The 23,493-nt window shown below is 37.1% G+C and overlaps 1 protein-coding gene across 2 annotated transcripts in view; it reads left to right on the top strand.

Moving 5' to 3' along the window:
* The window catches only part of NLK (nemo like kinase), a 157,540-nt gene that overhangs the window by 112,898 nt on the left and 21,149 nt on the right, over positions 1-23,493 (top strand). For both annotated transcript variants that reach the window (XR_012913046.1, XM_020280950.2), the window contains exons 4-7: positions 9,183-9,289; positions 11,088-11,173; positions 15,069-15,278; positions 18,308-18,409. Coding sequence is in view for 1 of the 2 variants with exons in the window: in XM_020280950.2 (XP_020136539.2) it covers positions 9,183-9,289; positions 11,088-11,173; positions 15,069-15,278; positions 18,308-18,409 (505 nt within the window). In the remaining variant the exon portion in view is untranslated. The remainder of the gene's footprint in view (positions 1-9,182; positions 9,290-11,087; positions 11,174-15,068; positions 15,279-18,307; positions 18,410-23,493) is intronic.

The following is a 23,493-nucleotide window of genomic DNA, read 5'->3' as shown; positions in this document are numbered from 1 at the left end:
GCTTCAGTTGGCATGGCAACTAGTTGAGACATCTGGGAGACATTATGATGGGGATTGAGACTTCAGAGGATTTCTACCAGAGCAAAGCAGAAACCTTATCATAAGGTGATGTGTGTTGCTTCTGAATTTTTGCAGCTATATTTTTAAATCTTCAAATTCAGGAATTATATTTTCCAAAGAAAATTTTTAAAGGTTGGCCTGGTTGTTGCATTGTTTTCTGTGAAGAAAAAACTTCTTTATTCATGGAGGGAAAAATGTATTTCCCCTAAGAATTTACTTTACTAAACTAAAGCTTCACAAAACTTATTCTGAAAAGTGACTATTTTAATCACTTTGTAAAAATCCTATAGTTTAAATTTCTCAGTCTTTTATGTTTAAAAGATATTAAAGAAAGAGAAAGCATCTCTACACAAAGGTAAACAGAAAATGGTAAAGATAAGAGTTCTATGTATTTCACCCTGAATTTTCTGGATAATTAGAGTTAATTAATCTGTCCCTATTCTTTTTTAACTAAACCTGTCATCTTCTCAAGGAGCAGAGATGTGAAAGTAGCATTCTTTTAAAGTCTCCTTTCTTAAATATTATAATAGAAGGTTGAATGAAAGGTTTTTCAAGTTCACAGATCCTAAAGATAGTGACATGGTGATGTAGTCATTTGTGCTTAGCAGAGGGACTACCCACTGGTTTATATTTTGTGAAAAATTATGCACTTGTATATGTGGTCTTAGTGTGGAGGAATTGACTTAACATTTGAAATCATGCTCTATATTCATTTTTAAAGCCTTTTCAGTTTTTTGATATCTGGTAAAACTTTGTGTTAACCGTATGAAACTGTTATTATAGTTGGTCAAAAATAGTCAGGTTTGTCTGTTCAAAACCAGTAGGTTAGGGTGAACTGTGATCTGAAATGAAATGTCAGACTTTTTTTTTTCTGAAATGAGTAACTATGAAATATCTGGTTAGAACAGTACTCATTCCAGGCAGATAATGTTTTCCTTTTTTCCCCTTTCTTTGAAAATGTAGTCACTGTTAGAAGAAAACATATGACATTATTTCATACTTATTCTCTGTTTTTGCCTTTTGTATCAGTGTATTCCTTTTATAAGTCAAAGCAAGATTTTCCAAGTGCCAGCACTATGAATTCAACCTGATAACTTGAAAATTAAGATGTTTTCTCTCTGCTGCTTGCATGCATACCAACTCTCACTACTAACAGTAAAGATTCTGGCATCACAACTTGGCTGCCAATTTTGTAGATATATGAGGCAGAATAGAATATAACCTGCTCTTCACATCCATGCAAAAACTTTTCAATCCTGGCAAGAGCAAAAAATTGTCAATAAGCTCAGCAGATATGACTGACGTCCATGTAGATAAATGCTTTATACTTTTTTTCCTTAGGATTTTTCCCCCCTGAATAAAACTTCAAGTTGACAACTGTCTTTAGACCATTCAGGTTGCTATAACAAAATACCATAAACTCGGTAGCTTATAAAAGAAATTTATTTCTCACAGTTCTGGAGGCTAGGAATGCCAAAATCAAGACACCAGCAAATTTGGTTTCTGCTGACTACCCACTTCCTAGTTCATAGTCTTTTCACTATAACCTAACATGGTGGAAGGACCAATGAACTCCATTAGGCTGCTTATGAATGGAACAAAGGTACTAATCACATTCATCAGGAGTCTGCCCTAATGACATAATCACCTCCCAAAGGCCCCACCTCCTAATAGCATCTTCCTGGGACTTTTCAACATATGAATTTTAGGGGGACACAAATATTCAGACCATAGCAAAATATTTAATACAAGGATATCAGTTGTGAAGTGTTTTGGATTTTGTTTCTGTGTAATGTTCCTCTGTTTTTGTCCCTTGAGATTTCTAGAAGCAACTCAAGAATATTGGGGCTTCTAATTAGAACTTAAAAGTGCAAATATGGCCGGGTGCAGTGACTCACGCCTGTAATCCTAGCACTCTGGGAGACCGAGGCAGGTGGATTGCTCGAGGTCAGGAGTTCAAAATCAGCCTGAGCAAGAGCGAGACCCCGTCTCTACTATAAATAGAAAGAAATTAATTGGCCAACTAATATATAGAGAGAAAAAATTAGCTGGGCATGGTGGCACATGCCTGTAGCCCCACTACTCAGGAGGCTGAGGCAGGAGGATCACTTGAACCCAGGAGTTTGAGGTTGCTGTGAGCTAGGCTGACATCACAGCACTCACTCTAGCCTGGGCAACAAAGTGAGACTCTGTCTCAAAAAAAAAAAAAAAAACAAAAGTGCAAATAGCAGTTTTTTTCCCATCCATATCCTGTGATTAAGATTTCCTAGTAGAGGCCGGGCGCTGTGGCTCACGCCTGTAATCCTAGCTCTTGGGAGGCCGAGGCGGGCGGATTGCTCAAGGTCAGGAGTTCGAAACCAGCCTGAGCAAGAGCGAGACCCCGTCTCTACTATAAATAGAAAGAAATTAATTGGCCAACTGATATATATATTAGCCGGGCATGGTGGCGCATGCCTGTAGTCCCAGCTACTCGGGAGGCTGAGGCAGAAGGATCACTCGAGCCCAGGAGTTTGAGGTTGCTGTGAGCTAGGCTGACACCACGGCACTCACTCTAGCCTGGGCAACAAAGTGAGACTCTGTCTCAAAAAAAAAAAAAAAAAAAAAAAAAAGATTTCCTAGTAGAAAAAAATTTTTAATGTATACAAGAGGGTTAATATCCTTAATATGTGAAGCAGTCTTACAAATAAAACTTATCACCCCAGTAGGAAATTGAGCAAAGAACAGAAACAATTTGGTCTTGCCTTTCTCCTTTTTCTGTCTCTCATGCGCACACATGTGATTAGTAAACACATAAACAGTTTCAACTTGAAAACACAGTTGATAGAACACAAATCTTTACTACTACTCCTTCCTGTAGTCTCCTTTAAATGTCATTAAAAAGTTAAAAATTCAGACTAGAAGAGGCAAAAACCTAAGGTGGCAATAATGAGACCCCAGAAACAGGGTGGTTCTTGCTATAGAACATCAGAAACAATCAGGAGTTAGAGGCATCAAGTATCTCAGAAAGTAGGGATATAGGTGGGCCTAAACATAGGACTGTTTGCAAGCCTGTTAAGAAGTATTAAGATGCTTAGATCTTCTTCCCCTATCCTGCAGAAGACTGAAGGGTTTATTCCCTGGAGACAGCGTGCTGAGAGCTATGGTATCTCTGGCTCCTATTCTCACTCAGATAGATTCCTGGCTGATTCCTGTATCTCCTAAGACAGAAGATTAGAGGACTCTTTTCTAAAGAAATAGGTTAACCAAAGAAAGAGGATCTGTATGTAATCGAGGGTCCCTCATGAAACAATACCCTAAAGCTATAATAATATTGTAAACATATAGTATTAGAGGATTACTTAACTCGTGACAGCTTACATAAAATGGAATACTATTTAAGATTTGAAATGATATTAAAAATAAATATAATACCGTAGAAAGAGCGCACAGTATTTTAAATTTTAAAAAAAGAATACCAGTAGTCCCTGGGTAATGGATGACCCAACTTACAGCATTCCATACTTAGGAACGGGATCCTAAAGCTCCCCATAAGGATAATTTAGAATTAAATAATTAATAAATCAGCAACTAGCTTCTGTGCATATAAACTGTCCCACATAACATAAGCGATTAGTTGTGATCTAGTTTCTGCTCATGTAAACAAGCCCACGTGGCATAAGCAGTTAGTTCGAGCAGCATCTTTATGCTAGGCTAGTCTCATTATTTACATGGTTGCTTACGCACAGCATCATTTTTGTCTTAAACTTTTTATTTGATTTTGTGAGTCTGTGTTTATACTCATGACCATGCCTCTAAAGCGAAAGTCCACCGCAAGTCCAGGTGAGCCTGCAGGGAAGAGAAAGGTTCTACGGTGGAAATGGTTGTAGAAATAAACATTCAGAGCAAGGCCTGTTGCTATTGTTCATTAGGAAAGCATTAGGCTTCAGTTACTCGACTATCAAGCAATAACAAGGCTGAAGTAAGAATAATGGAACATATGAAAGGCAGTGTTCCAATGAAAGCATCAATTTTTACTAAGCAGCATAGTGGATTAATTATTGAAATGGAATAATTATTACTAATTTGGTTAGAAGATCAAAATAAGTGTAACATTCCTACTAGTCTAGTGTTTATACAATATAAGGTGAGTGTTAACCTTCAATATTCTTTTTTGAAATTTCGCCTGTCTCCTATCTAAACTTTTGAGTGATTTTGTTTTTTTATGTTCTGTTTGAATTAAAAGAAAGAGCACAATGGTTTCTATAACATATTACAATACAGGTGTGGTATTATTATACTATCATACTGTATTATTATTACCACATGAGCCATTGATGTTATTATTACCATATATGCACTGTTCATCATGTATCCGAGTTATATACAAATCCAACCTAAAGATGTTCTCAGGAGCGTATTTCATATCTCATCTGTAACCTGGGGCCATCTGTATATGATATCCTACTTTGACACCATAATTGCACTTCAAAGAATCTATCATTAGGAAACAATCAGAGTCACAAAAGCTGTATGTATAGTATGTTTATCTCAAGGATATTTAAAATAATTTTAAAAAATGAGAAATAGCTTAGATTTTCAACAAGGATGAATTATAACATATATATAAGTGTGGCCAGGCGAGGTGGCTCATGCCTGTAATCCTAGCACTCTGGGAGGCTTAGCCAGGTGGATCGTTTGAGCTTAGGAGTTCTAGACCAGCCTGAGCAAGAGCAAGATCCCATCTCTACTAAAAATAGAAAGAAATTAGCTGGACAACTAAAAAAATATGTATATAGAAAAAATTAGCCGGGCATGGTGGCGCATGCCTGTAGTCCCAGCTACTTAAGAGGCTGAGGCAGAAGGATTGCTTTAGCCCAGGAGTTTGAGGTTGCTGTGAGCTAGGCTGACTCCACAGTGCTCTAGCCCAGGCAACAAAGTGAGACTTCATCTCAAAAAAAAAAAAAAATATATATATATATATATATATATGAATTATAATATATCCACACATTAGAGCATTATACAGTTATAAAAACCCTGCTTTATTAAATCATTAAATGATAGTTTCCATGCTTATTTTTTGTTTACATGCTTATATTTTATTAAGGGAAAAGGCAACAAAGACACGTGTATATTATAATCCCAATTTTATATTAAATATGCATATATGTAGACATACACATTATTTTCATCAAAATGTTATAAATTAATTCAAAGAGGTAGAATCTGGGCTAGGCACCGTGGCTCACATCTGTATCCTAGCACTTTGGGAAGCAGAGGCAGGAGGATAGCTTGAGTCCAGGAGTTCAAGACCAGCCTGAGCAACAGAGCAAGACCCCATCTCTACAAAAAATAAAAAAATTAGGTGGGCATGGTGACATGCACCTGCAAACCTAGCTACCTGGGAGGCTGAGCCAGGAGGATCACTTGAGCCCAGGAGTTTGAGGCTGCAGTGAGCCATGATCAGGCCACTGCATCAGGTGATAGAAGGAGATTCTGTCTAAAAAAAAAAAAAAAAAACAGAATTTGGGTAGTTTTTATATTCTTTGGCTTCTTCGTATTTCCTATTTTCTACAATGAAGGTTTTTGAATACTAATAATATGTTATAAAAGATAAAAATGATACATCTGTGTAGGGCACTTAACCATGAATGGAGCTTGCAGGACTGGAAGTTGCTCTGGGTGAGTCAGTGAGTGGGGAGTGAATGTGAAGGCCTAGGTGTACACTACTGTGGACTATATAAACACTATACACTTAGGCTACACTAAATTTATTTAAAATTTTTTTCTTCAATAATAAATTAGCTTACTGTAACTTTTTTACTGTCTAAACTTTTAATTTTGACACTTTTACTCTTATGATAACACCTTAAAATACATTGTACAGCTGTACAAAAATGTTTTCTTAATGTCCTTGTTCTATAAGTTTTTTCTATGTAAATTTTTTTAGTTTTTTTAAAAATGTTTTTTTAAAATCTAAGACACAAACACATGCATCAGCCCAGGCCTACACAGGGTCAGGGTTATCAAGACATCACTAGGCAGTAGGAATTTTTCAGCTACATTATAACCTATGGGACCACCTTTGTCCATGTGTTCGACTGTTGACTGAAAAGTCATTATGTGGCACAAAGCTAGTATTAGAGTCAAGGTACACCTCGTTTGAAAGATAAGATTTGAGTAAAACCACAAAGGAGCTGAAAGAGTTAGCCAAATAGATGTCAGGAAGTGCAGTCCATGCAGAGAGACTAGCTAGAGCAAAGACCTAAGATTGGAGTGTATCTGGCATGTTTAGAGAATAGCCAGGAGGAAAGTGATAAAACAGGAGGTCAGAGAAGAAGTCCAGATGATTTATGACCTATAAGCTGTTTTAAGGATTTTGGCTTTTACTCTTAAATGAAATGGAAAGCTTTTGCAAAAAAGTGACATAATTTGGCCTTCATCCTAAAAGATGATTCTGTGAAATGCATCCAATTTAGATGAACTAATGGTTGGAAAAAGAATGGATAGTTGTGTGACAAAGCAAATATGGCAGAATGTTAAATATAGAATCTAGGTGTTAGGTGTATATATATATATATGGGTAGTCTCCATGTAATTCTTTCAAATTTTCTGTGTTTGAAAATTTTTATAAGAAAAAGTTGAATAAAAACTATTAAGAAGAAAAACTAAATATAGCCCCAGTAATATCATAATTTAACTGTTTATCATTTTATAGAATAATTCTAACATGTCACTGAAAACTGTCCTATAAGGAAATTATACATGCCAAATCTCATTTTCTCACTAACTTTCATTATTAAGTAGATTATATTTCTTTGGAAAGGATCTGGATGATAAAACCTAAGATTAAAACATCTAGGAGTGTAAAACCTTTAAAATTATATTTTCTATATAATAGAATAAATCTCAATATATGGGCAAAACAAAAATATAATAGTAAAAAATTTATCCTAGTTGCTGTGTTTTAGAAATCTAGCAGTCTTGGGCCAACATGGTAACAGTGGGCATAAGAAGTGGCCTAATTTGACTAAATTTTGAAGGCAGAACTCACAGGATTTTGTGATGAATTGGAGTATGGTGAGTGAGAAGGAGAAGAGTCAATGACTCCTTGATGTGGTTTTTGGTGTGAGCAACTTGCTAGAAAAATGGATTTGCTATGGGAAAGCTTGCAGCTAAAAAAGTGGTGGAGAAAAGAGCGAAAATACAGTTTGGGACATGTTAGTTTGAAATATCAATTAGGCATCGAATGGAGATGATGAGTAAGCAGTGTGATATACAAATCTGCACTTAAGGAAAGATTAGAGATTACAAATTTGGGAGTCATCAGTATGGGTGTTATTTAAAGGCATAGAACTAGATCCAAATACCCAAGAGTGTAAGTATGGAGAGAGAAGAGGACCAAGAACAAAACCTTGGGTCATTTCAACGTTAAGTGGTTGAAAAAGAAAGGAAAACCAGGAGACTAAGAAAGAACAACTAATGAGGGAGAAGGAAACCCTATAGTTTAGTACCCTAAAGCCATTTGTAAAAAAAAATCTCAGAGTTTTCAATTGTTTATGTCAAATGCAATCTTTATTAATTCTCCTCCCTACCCCTAAATTGTCCCCTTTCCTGCTTGTTTTTTTTTTTTTTGTTATTTGTTTGTTGTTTTTGTTTTTTTTTTGAGACACAGTCTCACTTTGTTGAGTCTCACTTTGTTGCCCAGGCTAGAGTGAGTGCCGTGGCGTCAGCCTAGCTCACAGCAACCTCAAACTCCTGGGCTCAAGCAATCCTCCTGCCTCAGCCTCCTGAGTAGCTGGGACTACAGGCATGTGCCACCATGCCTGGCTAATGTTTTTTCTCTATACATTAGTTGGCCAATTTCTTTCTATTTATAGTAGAGACGGGGTCTTGCTCTAGCTCAGGCTGGTTTCGAACTCCTGAGCTCGAGCAATCCGCCCGCCTCGGCCTCCCAGAGTGCTAGGATTACAGGCGTGAGCCACCGTGCCCGGCCTCTTACTTGTTTTTGCTGAAACATTAAATTAGAAATTGTCATGAGTAATGTTATACTTAAATCATAAAATTCACCTGAATTTTTGATTCCTTAATGTTTCTAACATTCATGTGCTTTGCAAGAGTTCTGAATTCTACATCTCCATGGTTCCCCAGGCTCCAGCCTTTGAACATTTGCCATGTATTGATTGAGCAAAACTCTGAGGATACAAAAGAGTACAAAGTATAATAATCTTAAAACCTAGTAAGGGATTTAATAAATGTATACTAAGTTAAATAATTGTTAAGATTGTAGAGAGACTTGGATTTGAATTTACCATTTTACATGTTTTAGGAATACCTTATTTTAGAAAGTAACTTAAGCCACAGTTGTTGGATAGGTTGTGATCTTTTCCATTGGTGCCTCAATGACCTACAATGAGATCACCAACCACCTTTTGTTTGAACTCAAAGGACACTGCAGTAACATGTCTGAGTAGGCCTCGGGACTGTTTGGTCTTCACACATTTTTTTTTTTGAGACAGAATCTCACATTGTTGCCCAGGCTAGAGTGAGTGCGGTGGTGTCAGCCTAGCTCACAGCAACCTCAAACTCCTGGGCTCAAGCAATCCGACTGCCTCAGCCTCCCGAGTAGCTGGGACTACAGGCATGCGCCACTAGGCCCGGATAATTTTTTCTATAAATATTAGTTGGCCAATTAATTTCTTTGTATTTATAGTAGAGATGGGGTCTCGCTCTTGCTCAGGCTATTTTCAAACTTCTGACCTCCAGCAATCTACCCGCCTCGGCCTCCCAGAGTGCTAGGATTACAGGTGTGAGCCACCGCACCTGGCCTTGGTCTTCACACTTTTCATGGCTTGGCTGTTATTTAAAATGTTTGCCTTTGGTTTTCTCTTTTATAATGCTGATTATAAGAAAATCATTTGGTTGTTTACTTCTGCTGACTTTTAAATGTATAAATTCTTTTAATTTTAGCAATGTTTTATCTCGTGAGCGCTGGAATTCCCACCTTTATAATGCTGTCTAAGAGCTTTCTTTCCCTAAACTTTTCTAGCTTTGAGAATGGATGTTATTCTTTAGATTTGATAACTACTTTGAAGGGGTTGGGGGCTGAATTCTTTGAACTCTCCTTAACTTAAAACCTCAAGATATGTTGTCACAGAATTGATGCAGAGTGACCTACATAAAATTATTGTCTCTCCTCAACCACTCAGCTCAGATCATGTCAAAGTTTTTCTTTATCAGATTTTGCGAGGTAAGATTTTCTTTATGAAGAAAAAGGCACTGTCACTATTTAAATAAAATGTTTTACTTCTCATTTGGACTTTAATCTGACTTTTCAAGGCTTTCTTCGTCCCTAAAGACTTTTTTTTTTTTTGAGAGACAGAGTCTCACTTTGTTGCCCAGGCTAGAGTGAGTGCCGTGGCGTCAGCCTAGCTCACAGCAACCTCAAACTCCTGGGCTCAAGCAATCCTACTGCCTCAGCCTCCCGAGGAGCTGGGACTACAGGCATGCGCCACCATGCCCAGCTAATTTTTTCTATATATTAGTTGGCCAATTAATTTCTTTGTATTTATAGTAGAGACGGGGTCTCGCTCTTGCTCAGGGTGGTTTTGAACTCCTGACCTCGAGCAATCCGCCCGCCTGGGCCTCCCAGAGTATTGGGATTACAGGCGTGAGCCACTGCGCCCGGCCGACTTTTTTCTTTTGAACAAGGCATATTTTACAATTTCTATATTTGATGTTAAATAAGAGGCTTTTAAGAGAGGCCGAACAGTTTTTATTTTTATTTTTAGTGATGGAAGACAAGGCCCTGCAAATTAAGTAATTGAGTGGGTTAATCTAGGGAGGTAAATAAGCAGGATTGTTTGTCACAAATCCACTAAACAGTCTTTAGTTCTCCACAGAGTAGGAGTATGTCGCATCAGATGACTAAAGTGAAAAGTGACTGTATCACCTCTGAATAACATCCATCCTGCAAGCCAGCAGTGGGTGGACCTGTCAGGGTGTTAGCTGGCATTCCTGAGTGCAACTCTAGAGAAACAAAATGACCCTTAAAAACAAAGTTGACGAAGACCTATAGAAACAGCCAGCTAAGTAACTTAAGACTGGCTCATTAAAGAGCATGGACTTGACTGAGAAAGGATTGAGGCCAACGTTATTGATGCCTCTTCTGGCCATCAGGTGTGTCCTCCAGAACTTGGCCATTACAAATGGAGAATTATTTAAAGTTGAAACAGCTTTCTTACCTAGTAAAATTCTTTTTTCCCCACAGAATATATAGAATTAACAGATTCTTTATAGAGTTTGAAAAACATCTGCCACAGGGATTAAAACATACAAACAATATTAAAACTAGAAAGTTCACCTCCATCCAGAAATCTTTTGATATTCTGTGGCAGGAAGAAATGGCAAAGATACTGTCTATAAATGTGAAAAATGTGATTTGCTACATTTTATTCCAAAAAGACTCAACCTTGAGGCTGCTACTTTTAGCAGTGCTGAAGCCATCAGTCTTTTAATATGTCAGAAATTTTTAAAAATTGATGAATTACCCTCTTGATTCTCAGTAATGAATACTACTGACTAACCTGGCCAAGTTCCTGAATTTTGTCATATTGGTGAAAAATATGAACTGGGAAAGGCTCCCTGTTGGTTAGTTAATGGGAACTGTTTTGTTGGAGCAGGTTCAGAGTTGCAGGTTAAGAGTATCAACAGCAGAACTCTAGTAGCCACACTGATGCACAATCTAAGGATATTAGTGTGGTCAGTCTTAACTCTAGTGCCTAAGAGGCATATCTGTAATTAAACCTATATAATCTTTTGAATTATAGATGTTATCTCTAGACTGCAAACCTTTGATGACATTTTATTTTACTGTACCCAAATTATAGGCTTTTGAGGTATAAGTCAAGTTTTTAATAATGTCTATTATGCAGTTATTTAGGAAAAAATTTTAAATCCTCTATTTTATTTTCTTCTAAGGTTTTTCCCAAATCATTGGTTGAGTAAAAGGAATTAAATATCTACAATTAATCTCTTTGTTATTTCAGGTTTGAAATATCTCCATTCAGCTGGCATTTTACATCGAGACATTAAGCCAGGGAATCTCCTTGTGAACAGCAACTGTGTTCTAAAGGTAGCTTTTCAGTTTATGTAAATTTCTGAGAGAAATAAGAATGTCAGGGCAGGCTTAAGAACAACATATTTTTGTGGAAGAAATAGTTGTTTATTTTCATTACTGAAAGTTAAAGTACTCAGTTTCTAGAGTGTCATTCCTTCATTAAAAAAAAAAAGTACCCAGTTTTCACTAGCAATATCACTGGTCATGGCCATAGTAACTAATTTGTACTCCTGCCTCATGCTCTTTTCATGATATTTTGCCTATGTTTTGGAAACACTGAATTTCTAGTTACATTATAACTAGAAAGAAGAATGGAGAAGGTGGCTTTTCAGATTGCTCCATTATTGAAGGAAATGTATATCAGAAGAAATAGCAGATCAGCAAGCTTCTATTTAGGTGAGAATGAAACATGGCTTTTACGAAGACTGTCTACATTTTTGCATAGTTAATATTTCTTTCTTTTTTTTTTTTTTTAGTAGAGATGAGAGTCTTACTCTTGCTTAGGATGATATCGAACTCCTGAGCTCAAGCAATCCTCCTGTCTTGGCCTCCCAGTATGCTAGAATTACAGGCATGAGCCACCATGCCTGGCCCACAGTTAATATTTCTATATATTGTTTGACTAAGGTAGCAAAGGAGGAAGCAAAAACCTACTTAAAAATGAAAATGCTAAGCCAGAAAAGGGTATATGCACCTATGAAATGTATTTCCACAATATATAGTAGCCAATCCTCAGTTATTCCTCTGAACAGGAATTGATTACAGGATTACTTATATTTAGTAGTTCCAAAATCTCAAGTTATCAGTTTCAATTTTACTTCTTTCCCTTGTATCACCCCCCATTGTCTTTTGTTAGAGTGGCTCACAAATCGCAAAATCCACATGTGTGCATTTTCTCACTTCTAACACAGATACGTATTGGCAGAACTTCTGAATAGTGAGAGGTCTACGGTGTTTTTCCTCGTGGTAGACATAAGAGATAAGAGCTTTCCCAGAGCTGTGTCATCTGTGTGTAAGCAAATAAAAATTCCACTTATTTCATGAGTGGCTGCTATATTATATAGAGCTTTAGTCTATAGTAAACATTTCAACTCATATATTTGGAAAGAAAAAACTGTTTTTTAAATGTTACCTACTTTAAAAGTAATCACGACTGTCATTATTACTTAGGTTGCTGGCAGTTAAACTAAGTATTAAAGCTAAGTATATTCATATTTTATTTTAAATGCTTTTTTGAACTGTGGGCCAATTCTCTTTAAAAGCTGGTAGATTATACCATTTATGAATGAAAATTCTCTCTTCATGATATAACTTTAAAGAGCCCTCACCCTGTTTTAACTATAGAAAGATAAAAACCTGTTTTTCATATTTTCCCTGAAAATAGCTGATATTGTAGTTCAGTCTTTTGTTTCCACAGAGAAGTTAACTGTCCCCAGAGTCTAGTAAATATTCCTTCTATAGGTCATTGAGTACATCCTTCTACTACTTTTTCACTTTTTAAGGAGAACTTGCAACCTATCCCCAAAACCCATTTTAACTTTTTTTAAAAAAATTTTAAAACCTTACAGTTAGTAATTTTTTGTACTGTTCATACCAAATCAGTCTTGTGTAAATTTAAGCCAATTTTTCTTATTTTGATTTTTGGTTGGAAGACTTCACAAAGGACTTTTGTACAGAACCTGTCATGCTTAATGCCATTAACTGCTGAAATTCATTTTCCAAATTGTCTATTATGGTATTGTCACCTCTGGCTACACGAATGGGCAACTAAAAGAAAATGTCATTTATGAATACACAACACACAAATTAGAACAAATTGAAAATTTGCTCTGCTCCTTTGACTCAGAGATCTGCTTTTGAAAAGCCAGAATAGACAGCTAGGATACAGACACTAATTCTCTCTTCTCAAATGTACAAATTCATTGATGATATTTATAATAAAACATTTTTTAATTAGTATTCATATTGTGAATATACTTCCTATTAAGCACAAGACATATAATTTTGCTGGATTCTTTTTAGTTATCTGATCATGTAAGCTTTTTACTTTGGGCTCAGATTATCTTCCTGATAAGTTGCTAAAAACAACTTCAGCTCGGACTAATGTTTTTAACAATAGATTTCCTTTATAACACAAGACCTTTTTTGTTAGATGAGTGGTCAGTTTTCTTCATATAAATGCAAGAAAGAATCTAAGTTCTTTCCTTTGGTTTGGTTTTGCTTTAAAAGATATCCTGGGCCGGGCGCAGTGGCTCATGCCTGTAATCCTAGCACTCTGGGAGGCTAAGGTGGGAGGATTGCTCAAGGTCAGGAGTTCGAGACTAGCCTGAGCAAGAGCAAGACCCTGTCTCTACTAAAAATAGAAAGAAATTAGCTGAACAACTAAAAATATATAGAAAAAATTAGCCGGGCATGGTGGCGCATGCCTGTAGTCCCAGCTACTCGGGAGGGTGAGGCAGAAGGATCACTTGAGGCCAGGAGTTTGAGGTTGCTGTGAGTGAGCTAGGCTGATGCCATGGCACTCTATCCTAGGCAACAGAGCAAGACTCTGTCTCAAAAAAAAAAAAAAAAAAAGATATCCTGAAGAGTCACAGCCAAGAAATAGAGTTTTTAAAATGTTACTTGAACACCAGCCTTTGAGAGGATTTGATGAACTCAGACTTTTGTTTTGTTGTTACATTGTTTTTCTGTGTGGTCTGAAAATTTTTCCCCTATTTTTAAGTTTTAAAGATGTTGGCTTCATACTGATTTATTCCCACATATACATATAAATTCATTTGATGTGACCAGACATGGCAGATTCAAGTCAGAAAGAAGGGATTGCCAAAAATTGGGATAAATTTTGTTTTCTTTAAAACAGTGGTTTTCAGACTTTTTTAAAGCTGCCAAAACCTTTTTTCAAATAAAATCTTATTTTGGAACCTCAATTTAGAAAACAGATTTATAATGTTATTTCATCACTTACAATATTGACTTGTAAAGTTAATTAGTGAGACCACTGGATTTTAGATGGCCATTACTATCTAATTTTAAATGGCCATTACTGATCTCATCCTTAGTGCTCCAGTTTTTTGTGTTTTGGTTGCCCAATATCAAGAAAATCTTAATTCCTAGAGATAAGCAGTAGTTTTAGTAATAGCTCATCTTGCAAGCTCAGCATACTTTTCAGTTAAACAGAAATAAAAAAGATTTATTCCTAGGTCTGTATAGAAATTAGCCAGTCTTTCTTATTTATTGCTGTGTCTCCAAATTCTGTCTAGCATACTGTCTGAAATATAATAGGTACTCAATTAAATATCTATAGTATGAAGAAATCAATGGACTTAGTAGTATTAATATTCTCCAATGTGCTACAATTTAACATATTCACACAGTGGAGTGTGAATTAGTATTTTAAATAAATAGATAATGTGAAGTTTGAATAAAATGTTTATGGAACTCCTAAAGTAGTTTGTCAGAACTAGATTCAGTAGGACTCAGTTTGAAACCCATAGCTTTAAAGAAATTTTACTATATATATTTCAATAGTTTCAGCTCAGGCGATCTTCAAGGTACACCTCTTTTATCTTATAATATCTTCCTCTAAAAGCCAGTCTTAAAAATATTTTTTTTCTAAATTAAACATAGAAATATGCATTGAGCTAGTGTTTTTAGTTCAGTTATTCAAAAACAGACATTTTCATTTATAAAGATGAGAAGAATATTTTTAAGATTCATCATTTTACATAGAACTTTATATGGAAGCTTGAGACTTTCTTCCTTCTCAACCAGATAAGACCAGATTGTCTGTTGACACAAATCTACTCTACCGGTATCATTAAAAACTTTTAAAAGTTTAGAGGTCTATGAAGGTTTTGTTTGAAAATGTATTTGTCTACTTGACAATATTTTGATTGTCTTTTCTATTTAGATTTGTGATTTTGGATTGGCCAGAGTGGAAGAATTAGATGAATCCCGTCATATGACTCAGGAAGTTGTTACTCAGTATTATCGGGCTCCGGAAATCCTGATGGGCAGCCGTCATTACAGCAATGCTATTGACATCTGGTCTGTTGGATGTATCTTTGCAGAACTACTTGGACGAAGAATATTGTTTCAGGCACAGAGTCCCATTCAGCAGGTATGATTTCACTTTAAGGCTTTAGTAGCTTTCAGTTCTATCACAGTTTTGAAGGAAAAACCTATCTTGCACATGTCTTGGCCTTATTCGTTACTGTCCAGTTTGCTTTTAGTAGGTCGGGTGCAGTGGCTCACGCCTGTAATCCTAGCACTCTGGGAGGCCAAGGCAGGTGGATTGTTTGAACTCAGGAGTTCGAAACCAGACTGAGCAAGAACAAGATATATAGAAAATATATAGAAAAATATTAGCCAGGCATGGTGGCACATGCCTGTAGTCTCAGCTACTTGGAAGGCTGAGGCAGTAGGATCCCTTGAGCCCAGGAGTTTGAGGTTGCTGTGAGCTAGGCTGATGCCATGGCACTTTAGCCCAGGTAACAGAATGAGACTCTGTCTCAAAAAAAAAAAGAAAGAAAGAAAAGGAACATAATTTGCTTTTAGCCAATTTAAGTTCACTTAAAATTCAGAAAGTTATGAAGTTGAAGATTACAGAGATTCATTTTGTAACTTACAAGCCTATTAGAGGGAGTATTGACTTTATTACATGCACTGATACGTAGCAGCACACTGTGCTGTAACAATTTGCACAGGTATAATCTTCAGTTGTTAGACTTAATGTATTTAATTTAATGTATTTAACACTTTGTGCTTTCAATGTAAATGTATACTATGTTGATTTCTTTAAATCTGCACATTTAGAAAAATTGCTAACTTTTATTATTAGGCTAAAATATTTAATTTAAATATATGGCCGGGCTCAGTGGCTCACGCCTGTAATCCTAGCACTCTGGGAGGCCGAGACGGGCGGATTGCTCAAGCTCAGGAGTTCGAAACTAGCCTGAGCAAGAGCAAGACCCTGTCTCTACTATAAATAGAAAGAAATTAATTGGCCAACTAATATATAGAGAAAAAATTAGCCAGGCATGGTGGTAGATGCCTGTAGTCCCAGCTACTCGGGAGGCAGAGGCAGTAGGATTGCTTGAGCCCAGGAGTTTGAGGTTGCTGTGAGCTAGGCTGATGCCATGGCACTCACTCTAGCCTGGGCAACAAAGCGAGACTCTGTCTCAAAATAGATAGATAGATAGATAGATAGATAGATAGATAGATAGATAGATAGATAGATAGATAGAATCAATCAATCATCAGGAGATGATTAAAGTGTACCTTTAAGAAACCATTCATGTTGCTTTAATTGTCTTTAAAGCAAATTCATTAATACACATGTTTTCTTGGGATAATTCCTAACTATTTTTTATTCATAAATTTTAACTATATTGGGTGGGCACAGTGGTTCATGCCTGTAATCCTAGCACTCTGGAAGGCCAAGGCAGGTGGATAGCTTGAGGCCAGGAGTTTGAGACTAGCCTGAGCAAGAGCAAGACCCTGTCTCAATAAAAAGTAGAAATACTAGCTGGGCATGGTGGTGTGTGCCTATAGGCCCAGCTACTAGAGAGGCTGAGGCAAGAAGATCACTTGAGCCCAGGAGTTTGAGGTTGCTATGAGCTATAATGACACCACTGCACTCCAGCCTGGTTGATAGAGCAAGACTGTCTCAAACAATAAATAAATATTATTAAGGAGATATTCAAATCCTATACATTGAACAAGAATCTTGAGTTGTTGCTGAAAAGGATACATAAAGGAAAGTGTGAAGCAACTGGGATGGGATTCAGGTATCTCATTTTCTAGAGAAATACATAGGTCTTGAGTTTGCCAGTCTGACCTAGCCACTGAAGGAGAACTCATATCTACCTAATTTGTGATGTGTTTTGGGTGAGAAATCAAGATTTAAAATAGGAAAAGAGTCTAACCTAAATGGAAAGAAGTAGTTATTTTCTGTTGTGTTTTCTTTGTATATTTGAGAAATAATTACTCTAGTACCAGCAGACTTCATAAAAGTATTTCTCATCCATAGATCTGCCCCATTCTAGACAACCTTCTGAATATTTCCATTTGGTTTCATGAGCTAGTCATTTCTTGCTGCTGTTAGTGTGATTATTAGAAGTCCAAAAGTATCACCTACACACTTTCCCCAAAATGCTTTATATAGAAATATTTACTTCTGTGGAAAACAAGTTTCTCAAGTATCTTCATTAACCTGGAGGGCAGTGATGCTGATGGCTATCCCATGGTTTAGATAAATGCAGAAAATGGTGCTTTCTATCTGGCAACCCTAGAACCAGGAAAAGAAGTATTCTCTAGGTAAGAATTTCCTATCCTGGAGGGAGCCAAATGAAATATTATTGCCTAATTAAATTATCAAGTTAGAACAATTATAGCACTACAGAAAATTGGTAAGATAATTTACTACCTACAAAGACTTGTTTGTGAGAAGACTGTTGTATTGGTCTTTTTTTTATTGTGCCCAGGTAACTAAATATGGTCTTAAAAGATGTCATCGTTTTCTAAGTACCACAGTTTTCTGCTAGTGTAGATTTCTAGCATGACTACAATATAAAGGGTATGTACTGGCCCAAACATTGAGAGCTTAGCTTTCATTTCAGGTGTGTTTTGAGTATGTATTAAATCACAGCTGTCTGATATGTGGATTAGCTCCTTGATGAGCCTGAATCCATTTGAAGCATCAGAATCCATTCATTTACTCTTTGAAAAGAACAGTCATTAGCCATCAACAGAAGAACAGTTCAACTCTGCAAGGATCATAAATGCTACAGTAGCAAGAAAATAGGGCAGATAGAGGCAGACTTGTAAATTGCTCTAGCCTTAGAATGCTTGCCAAAATATATTTTCTATATTTCTATCTATATCATATGGATTCCTAATAAATAGGAATAATAAATAGGAATTTTATATGTAAGATTTCTTTAAATAAGGAATTTATAAATTCCTATAAATCTTTTTTTTTTTAAACAGGCCAGAAGGTGAAAGTAGGGGCTCCTGTCAGTTAATCTGGAGCTTATTGTAAGGTTTTTCCCCCAAATTTGGTTCTCATCCCTAAGGCTGTGCTTGAAGAGTAATGAAAAGTTGTTTCCATGAGCTTACTATTTATCTGGATTTTATGTTTCCTTGTAGTTGGATTTGATCACAGATCTGTTGGGCACACCATCACTGGAAGCAATGAGGACGGCTTGTGAAGGCGCTAAGGCACACATACTCAGGGGTCCTCATAAACAGGTAAAAGGAGGGGGAAGGGATCTATATCTAGTAACCATCTGTTTGGGCAAGATTACCCTTACAATACAATAATGTACTGAAGTTTTTAGACAAAGATGCAAATGTTGGTTTTGTATATTTTTTTATGTCATGGTCCTAAGTAAGAAAATGTTCAATATTTCTCAAACTAAATAAAATATTCTCATTCCCCATGCCACAGAAGAAAGTGCATATTTTTGCAGCCCCTTTGCTAATAAGTGATTCCTGACTTTGCATCTCCTGGTTTATTGATGTATATGGGAAAAGTTACTGGAGACATAGCTTTGACCTCAGTGGCATAACCTAGTACATGTATATCAATATGTCCTTTCCAAGTACTGAGCCAAAACACCTGGTATCTCTTATTCCAGCCAGGAATGTGAAGCTGTTGTTATTGCACTCTTGCCACTAACACAGAATCAGATGTGAATGTTGTTAGAAAAGAAGTATGAAGAGAGATTTCCAGATTTATACTGATCAATATTACTTGCAGCCAGCCAAGTCACTGCTGAGAAAGACAAGATGGTTTTTATCTCCACCTGTTGATTTAACAGCATTTTTTTACAAGTACCTTCCTAATCTCCTTTGGACAAAACAGCTTAATGATGTCAAGAGTGAGTAAGGGGAATACTTTTCCTAGGAACAGCAAGCTAAAACAGAACAGATAAGGCTCAGACAGGACCACCTGGGAACTAATTTTCTTGGGCTTGCCTTCTTTTGAATTGGACATTTAGATTGATGGTACCAAATGACAGCCTGAGTTTGATGCTCCTTTCATACTACCAGCAAGACATTTGGTCAAGGCATTGCCTTCGCTTGCAGTTTCCTCTCTGTAATTCTAGTGTGACTCCAGAGCGTCTATTTCACAAGCATAAAGGACAATGTTAATGTGTGTTGTCTTCTAAAACAAGCCCAGGCTAGTAAATAGAGATGTACGCTTGCATTTTAAATAGCACTCTGATGCCCACATCTTTCTGTTGCAGTTAGTTTAAAACTATAAAATAATTTGAGGCCCTAACACCCTAAGAAGAGTGTAGTTAGTTTTAACCTAAAGGAAATTTCTATATTATAGAAGAAGCTAACAAGATCTGTTATGTTCCATTTATTGGCCAGGATTGGGAAGATTAATTTGTCAATACCTCATGGTAACTGTGTCCTTAGAAGTAGCAAAATAATTTTCCTCTTTTACTGACCTGATTAGGTCAGCAAATCTTGCCTGGCTAGAGGTAACCAATAATGAAAAGTGATTAAGATCAGACACTCTGGTGCGACCCTTACATCTCTAGAGGAGTTTAACTATTGCTAAGGGTTGCCAGCTAATTAATCCTCTATGTCAAAGAGTTATTAAACAGTAGCCTGGAAAACAAGGCTTCCTGACGAGTTTCCTGTCTGCTGTCTACAGCGGTTCAAAAATGTAACTTACTACACCAAAAGTCACTGAACACTGCTTTGAGCATTCCTAGCAAGTGAGTCCTTTTTCTACTAGAAATCATAAAATCTGTTGGTTGTAAAAACCTAGAGCTTTTAATTAAATAAATATAGTAAATGTTTATTTTCTAAAACAAAAGGGCAAGGAAAGGTAAATCCAAAGTTCCACTTTTATTTAAATAGATTGAGATGTGTAACAAAATCCTTTCTTATATATTTTTACATGAATTGGCCTCTTAATAGTAATATTTTTGCTTATCACTAAGTTTAGTGATGGCTTTAAAGGGAGCACCATGGTAAAAGTTAAGGGTAGCCCTGGCAAGTCTTGGTGTCAGAATATTTTGGTATTGAAGAGAAGACTGGTAAGGTGCAAGCTACTTAGGAGACCATTTCTGCTCAAAGGCTAGATACACTTTGCACAGACATTAAAGTGTTTAAATGGCTTTTAACCAATGCTGGAAGTGATCTCCTTAGACATGTGTTCATGACCTCTGAACACTATCAAAGCTAAATGTATATAGAGTAATTTATACCTACCATGTATAATTGAATGTGAATGAACCTAGGATATTGCTTGCTTCCATTTTTCCTCCAGTGTGGAAATTCAGCTTTTTATCTACATTTACTACTCAGTCTTTGTATGATCATTGCTCTCAAGAGAAGTTAATAGGTTCCTGAAGCTCTTAACCCACTAGTCAGATTCTGCCTTTTCTCTTCCCACTCCCTACCCATTCCCTGATTTCATGATACATATCCTCTGTGCTCTTGTTGGCCTATTAGTAGCTGCTTGAAGATATCTCCATTCATATTGTGGCTATTTACAGTTGAGATTGGAAGACACATACATACCTATTCACAAATATATTTGATATGTAGCCACTTGGATTTTTTTTTTTTTCATTCAGAGTCTTGCTCCATGCTGTGGCGTCAGCCTAGCTCACAGCAACCTCCAACTCCTGGGCTCAAGTGATCCTCCTGCCTCAGCCTCCCGAGTAGCTGGGACTACAGGCACACACCGCCACGCCTGGCTAATTTGTTCTATTTTTAGTTGCCTAGTTAATTTCTTTCTACTTTTTAATAGAGATGGGGTCTTGCTCTTGCTCAGGCTGGTCTTGAACTCCTGACCTCAAGTGATTCTCCCGCCTTGGCCTCCTAGGATGCTAGGATTACAGGCATGAGCCACCACGCCCAGCCACCTGGATTTTTTTTTTAACTTTAAAAGATTAATTATGTCGCTGGGATATACAATATAGCTTTATTGTTCTATATATCATGACTATTCTATAAAATATATAGTGTTTATCATAGTGCTCTACACAGAGTATATACTTATATGTTTCTCTGGACGGTAGTAATTAAGAGTGCCAGCTGTGCTGTCAGTCGCAGGCTCACCACATTGTACAACATGTTGATGGTGTCCAAAGAAGTGTACAATACAGTTTTCAGACAAATTGAGTATGAATCTTGACTCTACTAATAACTCATTTGTGACTTTAGGCAAATTATTATATTTAACCTCTGTATATCTCAGTTTATTCATCTGTAAAATGAGGGTTAAAGATGGTTTGTAGCTCGTTAAATTGTAATAATGATAAATAATGCGCGTAAGGAGGGCATAGAACAGTGCCTAAGTTATCACTCTAGGCCGGGCAAAGTGGCTTACACCTATAATCCTAGCACTCTGGGAGGCCAAGGCGGGAGGATCGCTTGAGCTCAGGAGTTCTAGACCAGCATGGGTAAGAGCAAGACCCCGTCTCTACCAAAAACAGAAAAAAACTAGCTGGGCATGATGGTTTGTGCCTGTAAATCCAGCTACTAGGGAGTCTGAAGCAGGAGGATCACCTGAGCACAGGAGTTTGAGGTTGCTGTGAGCTAGGTCGATGCCACAGCACTCTAGCCTAGGCAATAGAGTGAGACTCTGTCTCCAAACAAACAAACAAAAAAGTTATAGTGGGTAGAGCTGGTGAATTTTTGAAAATTATATCAAGTAGGGTTTATCCCAGGACTGCAAAGATGGTTCATCTACAGAAAATCTATCCATATATTTTAACATTTTAAGTGAGAATAATCATGATTATCTCAATTAATGCAGAAAAGGCATTTGATAAGGTTCAGTCCTTTTTATTCCTTAACATAAGATCTTTACAAAAACCTATAGAAAACTTATAGATGAATTCCTTTTAAGCTTATGAGTAAGCAGAAAGAGATGTATAACACTTTACTATTTACATGAAATAAAAATGTATGCACAAAAAGAGAGCCTCATCTGGGCACAGTAATCCTAACACTTTGGGAGGTAGAGATGGAAGTTGTTTGCAGCCAGAGGTTCAAGACCAGCCTGAACAATATAGCAAGACCTTACCTCTACAAAAAAATACAAAAAAAATTCGCCATATGTGGTAGCACATGCCTGTAGTCCTAGTTACTCAGGAGGCTGAGGCAGGAGGATCACTTGAGCCCAGGGATTTGAGGTTGCAGTGAGCTGTGATGATGCCACTACACTCTAGCCAGGCAACAGAGCAAGACCCCGTCTCAAAGAAGAAGAGTGTGTGTGTGTGTGTGTGTGTGTGTGTGTGTGTGTGTGTGTGTGTGTGTGTATAAAAATAACAAAGAGTCTCTAACTTTTACCAAAAAACTAGTAATCCTCAGTGATGCTGCTAAGTGAAGGTCTTCAGATATAGCAAGTTATATCTTACTATACTTATTCTCTCTCTCTCTCTCTCTCTCTCTCTCTCTCTCTCTCTTTCGTTTTTTTTTTTGTTTTTTTTTTTTTGTCTTGAAACAGAGTCTTATTGTGTTGCCTGGGCTGGAGTGCCATGGTGTCAGCATAGCTCACAGCAACCTCAAACTCCTATGCTCAAGCAGTCCTCCTCCCTCAGCCTCCCAAATAGCTGGGACTATAGGCATGCGCCAGCATGCCCAGCTAATTTTTCTACGTATTTTTAGTTGTCTACCTAATTTCTTTCTATTTTTAGTAGAGATGGGATCTCACTCTTGCTCAGGCTGGCCTGGAGCTCCTGAGCTCAAACAATCTGCCTGCCTCGGCCTCCCAGAGTGCTAGGATTACAGGCGTGAGCCACCATGCCCAGCCTGCTTATTCTCAATTACTCAGTATGTAGGAATATTAAACTGATGATTTAAATTCATGAGAAATACTTCTAAAAATTCAATACAAGATTTTTTAGTTAGGACTATAAAAAGAAAAACTAAGCTGCTTTCAACTAGTTTTCATTTAAGTAGCTATTCAAAGTAGATGCACATAACCATTTTTTGTTAATAATTAGAAGTCTGTTATACACTAGGTATTGTCCTAAACACTTATTATATATTAGCTCATTAAATTCTCAAAACAGGCCGGGCGCTGTGGCTCACGCCTGTAATCCTAGCTCTTGGGAGGCCGAGGCGGGCGGATTGCTCAAGGTCAGGAGTTCAAAACCAGCCTGAGCAAGAGCGAGACCCCGTCTCTACTATAAATAGAAAGAAATTAATTGGCCAACTGATATATATAGAAAAAAAATTAGCCGGGCATGGTGGCGCATGCCTGTAGTCCCAGCTACTTGGGAGGCTGAGGCAGAAGGATCACTCAAGCCCAGGAGTTTGAGGTTGCTGTGAGCTAGGCTGACGCCACGGCACTCATT

Source organism: Microcebus murinus, chromosome 18 (assembly GCF_040939455.1).
Source record: "Microcebus murinus isolate Inina chromosome 18, M.murinus_Inina_mat1.0, whole genome shotgun sequence".
In the NCBI taxonomy this organism is placed as follows: Eukaryota; Metazoa; Chordata; class Mammalia; order Primates; family Cheirogaleidae; genus Microcebus; species Microcebus murinus.
This window is presented reverse-complemented; position numbering and strand designations above follow the sequence as displayed.